Genomic DNA, 9097 nt, shown 5'->3' with positions numbered 1-9097 from the left:
CATTAAGCCTACGCTGTATATCAATGGTTTACAAGGCTGGACTGTGATGCCTATTGATTAGTTTAATCTTTTTTATTAATAGATATAGACGTCTAATTCCAACCTCTAGCTGTTCCCCTTCCTGGGGAGGGTTCAGAGACCTGCTGTTGATTGGAGAGGTGCTTCAGCGCAGCCCTGTGTCCTAGTGAACTCCTGCTCTGAGCTATCTCAACGGATTTAATCGACGGTCATATTCAACGGAGACTCGTTTAGGAACTGTATGTTCCGTCTTTAAGCTCACCTTCCCACTCCGACTATTAGTTTATGTTCCCAGTCTCAGTCTCCCAGTCCATCCGCCTCTGGAAGCCGGGAGGGTCTTCCGCCAGCAGGGATCGGCTGATTTGCTATTGATCGCCGGAGAGTGGAGATAGAGGAGGGGGAGAGAGGAGAGAGAGGAGGGGGAGAGAGGAGGAGAGTGGAGGAGAGTGGAGAGAGAGGAGAGAGAGGAGGGGGAGAGAGGAGAGAGGAGGGGGAGAGAGTAGAGTGAGGAGGGGGAGATAGGAGAAAGAGGAGGGGGGAGAGGAGAGAAAGAAGGGGGAGAGAGGAGAGAGAGGAGGGGGAGAGAGGAGAAAGAGGAGGGGGAGAGAGGAGAGAAAGAAGGGGGAGAGAGGAGAGAGCGGAGGGGGAGAGAGGAGAAAGAGGAGGGGGAGAGAGGAGAGTGAGGTGGGGGAGATAGGAGAGAGAGGAGGGGGGAGAGGAGAGAGAGAAGGGGAAGAGAGGAGGGGGAGAGAGGAGAGAGAGGAGGGGGAGAGAGGAGAGGAGAAGGGGGAGAGAGGAGCAAGAGGAGGGGGAGAGAGGAGAGAAAGGAGGGGGAGTGTGGAAAGAGAGGAGGGGGAGAGAGGAGAGAGAGGAGGGGCGGAGTGGAGACTGAAGGGGGAGGAGTGGCGAGAGAGAAGGGGGAGGAGAGGAGGGAGAAGGGGGAGGAGTAGAGAGAGAGAAGCCTCTCAGAGACCCGTGTGAGTGTGCGTGTTTGGGACGGGAGAGAAGAACACAGATTGATCCAAAACCCTTCACTGGTCGGAAGTAGCGGACCAGCGTAGCTACGACACAACGCGGCGGGACTCGGAGTGGGAAAGTCGGAGTGAAAGTGCAGAGATCAGGGGCCGCGCGGTTCTCTTCCTCCGAGCAGCGACTTTGTTTTCCTCGCCTCGCCTCTCCGCCCTGACGGAGCATTCCGCGGCGCAGCTGCGACTTCATGCCGCTGCGCACCGGGCGGTAGGGAAGGAAAGGGAAGTGCGGAAGGAGGAGAGGGAATTGAGGAACGAGGAGAGGAAAGTGAGGAAGGAGAGGGAAGTGAGGAAGAAGGAGAGGGAAGTGAGGAAGGAGGAGAAGGAGAGGGGCCCGGAGTCCCGTGCACACCGCCGCCTCCGCCCTCCCTCGTCTCCGCCTTTTGCCCCCGCGGAGTTCTGCCTACTCCCCCCTCGGAGGTCTGCCTACTCCCCCCCCCCCCCCCCGGAGTTCTGCCTACTCCCCCTCGGAGGTCTGCCTACTGCCCCCCGGAGGTCTGCCTACTTCCCCCCGGACCTGCATGGACGGGGATGGGGAGAGCCGGGTGCTGTGGCCGTGGGGCTGAGCGGCTCCTCTCCCCGCGTCTCAAGCATCGTCCCCCGCCACTACTCCTGCTGATCCTCGCTCTCTGCCTCCATGCACACTTAGGTAATCCATGCCTTCGGCTGTAATGGCTCATTAATAAGCATGTTTTGTAGGATACTTTTCAACCAGCGGCTCTATGGGACGAAAACCAAAAACTAACCTAACCTATATAAATGTTAAGTTACTACTTTAATTTCTCCGATTAAGCCGTCTTAAAGTATGATGAAGTATTAATGACAGCGATTTGTCTGGAGCCGCTTGGCCCATTGCTGGCTGACAATGGCTCTGTGGCCCGCGGCAGTGCAGCAGTCTGAGAGCGGATCGAGTTTCTCCTCTCCTGGGCCGTCATCCTGCTGTCTGCCCGCTAATGGCTCGTGGAGGGAGAGACACAGAAGGGTGAATAGATGTCATCCACACGTCCGTTCCTTCTACATTACAGCCCCGGCTTCAGTGCTGCGGGAAGCGTTTGGACAGTTGGATTGACCCTGAAAGCTCCCTAGCAGGGGGATTGGTGGGACTTTTAATATCTTAAAGAAAAGCTTTTAATTATTATTAAGGGTTGGAAAAGATAAGAGAAGGGATGTTTGAGTATAGGCCACGGTGCCAGGTTGTTTGGTTGTGAAATGGTGTTGGTGTGCGTGTGTGTTTTCGTGTGCACGCGTGTGTGCATACACACGTTTGTGTGTCTGATAACTTGTGTGTGTGTGTGTGTGTGTGTGTGTGTGTGTGTGTGTGTGTGTGTGTGTGTGTGTGTGCGTGTGTGTGTGTGTGTGTGTGTGTGTGTGTGTGTGTGTGTGCGCATGTGCGTGTGTGCGCGTGTGTGTGTGTGCGTGTGTGTGTGTGTGTGTGTGTGTGTGTGTGTCTGTGTCTGTGTGTGTGTGTGTGTGTGTGTGTGTGTGTGTGTGTGTGTGTAGGGGCTTGGCGGTGTGGTGATGGTCGCCGTGTGTTGTTCCTTCACACCTCCAGTAATCAGTTGAAATCGTCCCGGGTTGTTTGCCAACAAAAGCCTCGCGGCCGCAGCCTCTGGAGCCCCCAGCCTCGCGTTACCCGCGGACTCCGGGTAGCTCTGACACGGGGACAGCAGAGAGGTGTTCACCCCAGGCCCCCGCTGGGCTGGATTAGGATGAAGGGGGGGGGGGGGGGGGGTTATCCCGGGCTGAACTGTGGTCTGTAACCCACCCCCCCTCTGTCCACACCGGCCACACTGGACCGGTACAGATAGAGGGCGAGAGAGAGCAAGTGAGAGGAGGAGAGAGAGAGACGAGAGAGAGGGAGAGAGGTGGAGAGAGAGAGAGAGAGAGAGAGAGAGAGAGAGAGAGAGAGAGAGAGAGGGAGAGGGAGAGAGAGAGAGAGAGAGAGAGAGAGAGAGGGAGAGGGAGAGGGAGGGAGAGAGAGAGAGGGACGGGAGAGGGGGAGAAAGATTGAGGGAGAGAGACAAAGCCAGAGAGCGAGAGCAAACAAAGCGACAGAGAGTAAGAGAGAGCAGGGAGAGGGGAGCGAGAGAGAGTGGTGTGATGGGAACACTGGTGCTGTGATGGGAATGCTGGTGGTGTGATGGGAGCTCTGGACCGTGATGGGAACACTGGTGCTGTGATGGGAATGCTGGTGGTGTGATGGGAATGCTGGTGGTGTGATGGGAACACTGGTGCTGTGATGGGAATGCTGGTTCTGTGATGGGAGTGCTGGTTCTGTGATGGGAGCGCTGGGCGTGTGAAAGGGCTCAGGAGGTGGTGATCAATAAGCCCCCCCCCCCCCGGCTGAGGGCTGCTCCCGGGAGCCCCCCACATACCCTGAGGGGGGGGGGGGGAGGGCACAGGAGCCTGCAGGTAGGGGAGGGGTTGACACAGACAATATTGACCTGCAGGTCGGACTAGAATCAGCCGGGGTGGGGGGCAGGGGGGGGGGGCAAGACCCTGACGCTGCTCATCCTGAAGGAAGGAAGGGGGCAGGGGCGGGGGGGGGGGGGGGGGGGGGTACAGGAATGCTGACAATTCTGTCATTTACTGTAATGAAATTAAATGGATCTAATCCTGTAAGGAAGGGTGATGCTCCTTATCCCGCCTCACACTGCTGAGGTCAGAGGTCAGTAGGTCAACGGAGCGTTGCTGACCTTCAGGGAGAATGAAGGAGTGACCACGGCCTCATCCGCCCTACTGGGACCGACGTCGTCACCACCACCACCAAAGCGTGGTTTGTGGGGTGTAACGGTGGTTTAGGTGGTGTTATAGTGGTTTAGGTGGTGTTATAATGGTTTGGGTGGTGTAACGGTGGTTTAGCTGTAGAGCGATGGGAAGGTGGAGGTCTGTGAGGTGGAGGTCTGTGAGGTGGAGGTCTGTGTGGTGGAGGTCTGTGAGGTGGAGGTCTGTGAGGTGGAGGTCTGAGCGGTGGAGGTCTGTGAGGTGGAGGTCTGTGAGGAGGAGGTCTGTGAGGTGGAGGTCTGTGAGGTGGAGGTCTGTGAGGTGGAGGTCTGAGAGGAGGAGGTCTGTGAGGTGGAGGTCTGTGAGGTGGAGGTCTGTGAGGTGGAGGTCTGTGAGGTGGACTGGGACAGAGTGGTCTCAGTCCTCTGGTCTGACCGTCTCTACCGTCGGCAGAACACACACGCTGACACACACGCTCTCACAAACTAGATTACAAACACACGGTCACGCACACACAGACACACACACACACACACACACACACACACACACACACACACACACACACACACACACACACACACACACACACACACACACACACACAGAAACACACACACGCATGACTGGCACCACCAGAACCTAGGGTATTGCATGCCAGCATGGCCTTGGCCACACACATATCCGTGTGTGTGTGTGTGTGTGGGGGTGTGTGCGTGTGTATGTGTGTGTGTGTGTGTGTGTCTACGTACGTGTGTGTGAGTGTGTGTGTACGTGTGTGTGTACGTGTGTGTCCCCGGAGGTGGTGTCTGGTCTAACATGCTGGGGAGATATTCCAGCTCCCAGTGTGAGTTTGCGGGGTCCGTAACTCGTAGTATTTTAGTCAATATCATTCCGCCGTTCCTCCAGAACCTTTACCTCACAGATCTGACAACTGCAGAGTCTGAAACGCGCACAGAGACACAACCCCACCCACACACGCACACGCACACACACACACACACACACACACACACACACACACACACACACACACACACACACACACACACACACACACACACAGTCCTGCCAGATTGGGAGAATGGAGCTGCCACAGTACTGTCTTGTTCTGAGCCCAGATTTCTTTGTCTGTATTCTGGACTCTTCGAGCACATCTGTGCAGGGTCCATGTGATGCTAGCTGTGCTGAGCTATGATTGTAGCTAGCCCGCTGCGTTGCTAGCTCAGTGTGTTTCCTGGTACACTCGCTTACTAGAACCACCATCAGATGATCTACGCAAGTGTGTATGTGTGTGTGTGTGTGTGTGTTTGTGCGCACACAAGTGTATGTTTGTCTTTGTATGCTTGTGTGTGTGTGTGTGTGTGTGTGTGTGTGTGTGTGTGTGTGTGTGTGTGTGTGTGTGTGTGTGTGTGTGTGTGTGTGTGTGTGTGTGTCTGAGCACGCAGCTGCCCATACCCTGGAGAGACTCTGGTCTAATCTAATAGGAGCACACTGTGACTGATGCATTAGATCTGGACCGTAATCTCTCTCTCTCTCTCTCTCTCTCTCTCTCTCTCTCTCTCTCTCTCTCTCTCTCTCTCTCTCTCTCTCTGTCTCTCTCTCTCTCTCTCCCTCTCTCTCTCTCTCTCTCTCTCTCTCTCTGATGGAGAATGATGTGGACGGCTGCTGGTGTTCTTGTTATTTTCTCCCGGACAGGAGTGAGTCCGGGGGTGAGACACGAGGGAGGGTGACCCACCCCCCCTCTCCTCTCCGGCTTGCCTGGTCTTACGAGCGATGACCTCAGTGGCCCACTGCTCACCCTCCCTCTTCATAGCTCCACCTCTGAGTGAATAGCGTTAGCCTTTAGCATTTATAGCGGTAGCTTTTGGCATTTACAGCGCTAGCTTTTAGCATTCACATCATTGGCCTTTAGCATTTACATTGTTCGTTTTTAGCATTTAAAGCGTTAGCCTTTAGCATTTAGCGCGTTAGCCTGTAGCCTTCACTGTGATAGCTTGTCCGCGGGGCACCATTAAAGAAGCTCTTCACGCTCTTCTCTAATGTAAGGCTGCTTCATAAAATCAAAACACTGCCCGTCCCCGTCAGTCCGTCCGTCCGTTTCCGCAAGAAATTATCGGAAAAAAGTTGGTCCATGGAGGTCTTAGGTTGGGGGTTTGCATTCTCCATCGGTCTGATTTGGAAGAATGACCTGCATTATTTCACAGTACTGGAGTTTGTGTTGCCGGCCGCACCCCGCGTCTGACGCAGTACTTTAACTGCCGATTCTCCAGGCTTTACTTAAACCGAAGTCACCGATGTAACTGGCGAATGACTTTATTGTTCCGAATCCGCCACAGCAGGTAGCGCGCCTGTAAACGATAGCATCATAGCCCCTTTGTCTGTCGAACCAATCCGTCAAGCGCTAAGGCTAATGTTAGCCGCGAGGGCGTGCTAATCCTAAGTGGTTATTCAGCGGAATCGGCCCAAGAAAGTCATTTTGATCAGTGATATCGTAGCGTAGGTTTTGGTGAGGCGGTGTGGACGGTTTGATTAGCGGTGTGGCCCGTTAAAATCCGTCTTCAAACGGACAACACGATCCCTGTTCTCCAAGGACTGCTTCGTGTTTCAGTTCCTCATCTGCGCTCTCCCCTTCCACGTCTCCTCCGAGCTCTCTGTTCAGTTGTAAAGTTATAATGTGGTCCTTTTGGAGCCGTAGCGTTTTATTGACTGTAGTCAATAAAGTTGTGTGCCGGTGTCAGCTCTGCGTCAGAAGTATTATCGCGGCCCTATCTGCGGCCGTGTGGATTCAGGCGCTATCTCGGCCCGGCGGCTGTTTGCTGTGGTTTTTATAGGCCGTCGCCGCGGCGACACTCTCATTGATCAACACTTCAAAATGGCGGCTTTTTCTTTGTGGGTTTTATGAAGTCTGAAAGTCAGACAGCCGGTAGAGCGGCGTGTTAAACATCAGAGCCTTTCTCCGTCCCAGCGCGCCGGTGCCCTAGTTTGCGGTTTATACGTGTTTGTGTGAAACCCACCCAGTGCATCAACACATTCCTCTGCCTTCCCCCAGCGTTCCCGGGGGAGGGTCCCTCTGTCTCCTTCCCGGGGTTCTCCTCTGGGTTTTGGGGGAGAGTCCCCTTGGCATCTAGGGTCAGGGGTCATGTGTATCATGTGGTGTCTGTGGTGCCCATTACACCGGACCTCTGATGGAGAGAGGACAGCTTCATACACGTCATAGGAACGGTTCCGGGTCTGCAACTTCAACTCTGCTTCCGCAAAAAAGTTGCAACATTAATGTTATTTTTGAAAATTGGACCAATGGCATAAATGGTGCAACTTTTCAGAGATCTTCTGTAACTGTTGCAGGCCAGAATGTACGAACACGCAAAGGAAACAGTACGCTTACATTATTCTCTTTTAGATATTACCCTAATAGGCCATGCCCTGGCTCCTCCTCCATCTCTAACTCCTCCTCCCAATCTGGCTCCTCCTCCCGTTCAAACTTCTCCTCATTCTCTTACTCCTCTGTCTCTGACTCCTCCTCTGTCTCTGACTCCTCCTCGTCTCTGACTCCTCCTCCGTCTCTGGCTCCTCCTCCATCTCTGACTCCTCCTCTGTCTCTGACTCCTCCTCTGTCTCTGACTCCTCCTCCTGCTCTAACTCCTCCTCCGTCTCTGGCTCCTCCTCCATCTCTGGCTCCCTCTCTGACTCCGCCTCCATCTCTGTCTCCTCCCGCTCCGGCTCCTCCTTCTTTTCTAACCTCTCCTCCATCTCTATCTCCGCCTCCCAATCTGGCTTCTCCTTCCTGTCCAACTCCTCCTCCATCTCTAACTCCTCCTTCTGCTCTGACTCCTCCTCCGTCTCTAACTCCTCCTCCTGCTCTGACTCCGCCTCCGTCTCTAACTCCTCCTCCGTCTCTGACTCCTCCTCCGTCTCTAACTCCTCCTCCGTCCCTGACTCTTCCTCCCTCTCTGACTCCGCCTCCGTCTCTGACTCCTCCCTCTCTGGCTCTTCCTCCCTCTCTAACTCTGTCTCTGGCTCCTCCTCCGTCTCTGACTCCGCCTCCCCCCTCTGTGCCCCCTCCCCCAGGCGGCGGCCAGCCCCCCAGCACCCACTGCCGTATCCAGAAGTGCACGGGGGACTTCGTGTCGCTGACCATCCACCGACCGTCGGCGCTGGATGGCTTCGACGTGGAGTACTGCATGGCGCTGCGATCGTACTCGGCCTGCACCCAGCGCACTGCCAAGGCCTGCCGCGGGAACCTGGTGTTCCACTCGGCCGTCCTGGGCATCTCCGACCTCATGAGCCAGAGGAACTGCTCCCGGGACGGGCCCACGTCCGCCACCAGCCCCGAGGAGACCCACGAGCCCTGCAACTACCACAGCCGCACGCAGCACGCGCACGCCCACGGCCACGCGCACGGCCACGGCCCACGGCCACGGCCACGGCCACGCCCACGCCCACGGGCAGGGCCACTCCCATAGCCAGGCCGTGCCCGGGTACCTGTTCTGCGGGCTGTTCGGCGACCCCCACCTGAGGACCTTTAAGGACAGCTTCCAGACGTGTAAGGTGGAGGGGGCGTGGCCGCTCATCGACAACGACTACCTGTCGGTGCAGGTCACCAACGTTCCCGTGGCAACGGGCTCCAGCGCCACGGCGACCAACAAGGTGAGCCGACGAGGGGGGGAAAGGAGAGAAGGCGTGGTGATTGGATCGTTGAAGGGGGGCAGGGAGGGAGGAACGAGAGAAGTGAGGTGTTTGAGGAGCTGAGACAGGGCAGGTCATTAGAGGGGTGCACGGTGTTCCCCATTAGTGCTTTGTAGCTGGGTCCACCATTGTTGCCTTTATGCTCCTCTTTTACATCAGTATAAATCACTGCCCCACAGTCTCTCTCTATCTTTCTTTTATGTTTTCTCTTTCTCTCTCTCTCTCTCTCTCTCTCTCTCTCTCTCTCTCTCTCTCTCTCTCTCTCTCTCTCTCACTCTCTCTGTCTCTCTCTCTCTCTCTCTCTCTCTCTCTCTCTCTCTCTCTCTCTCTCTCTCTCTCCTCTCTCTCTCTCTCTCTCTCTCTCTCTCTCTCTCTCTCTCTCTCTCTCTCTCTCTCTCTCTCTCTCTCTCTCTCCCCCTCTCTCCCTCCTAGGTGTGAGGCAGGCGGCCCGTCTTGTGACTGGGTCATGTGACCGGGTCATGTGACCAGGTCAGTTTGTGTTGGGGCTTCATTTTTATAATGGCCGCTTAGAGCCTGACCTCTAAGAGCATGAGGAGGGTGAAAGGGGCCACTGTTCAGGCGTGTGTGTTCTTTTGTGTGTTTGTTCATATGCGCGTTTGTGTTTTTGCTGCACACAT

The 9097-nt window shown here is 55.5% G+C and overlaps 1 protein-coding gene across 1 annotated transcript; it reads left to right on the top strand.

Moving 5' to 3' along the window:
- The first annotated feature begins 960 nt into the window (after positions 1-960).
- LOC115539055 (RGM domain family member B-like) lies at positions 961-8667 on the top strand. The gene is given in 3 exon segments (XM_030350257.1): positions 961-1695; positions 7842-8179; positions 8181-8667. Coding segments are annotated over 3 exon segments (798 nt in total). The 5' UTR covers positions 961-1577; the 3' UTR covers positions 8523-8667.
- Positions 8668-9097: the final 430 nt, after the last annotated feature.

This window comes from Gadus morhua, unplaced genomic scaffold (assembly GCF_902167405.1).
Source record: "Gadus morhua unplaced genomic scaffold, gadMor3.0, whole genome shotgun sequence".
NCBI lineage: Eukaryota > Metazoa > Chordata > Actinopteri > Gadiformes > Gadidae > Gadus > Gadus morhua.
Note: the sequence above shows the minus strand (reverse complement) of the source record. Positions and strands in the feature narration are given on the sequence as shown.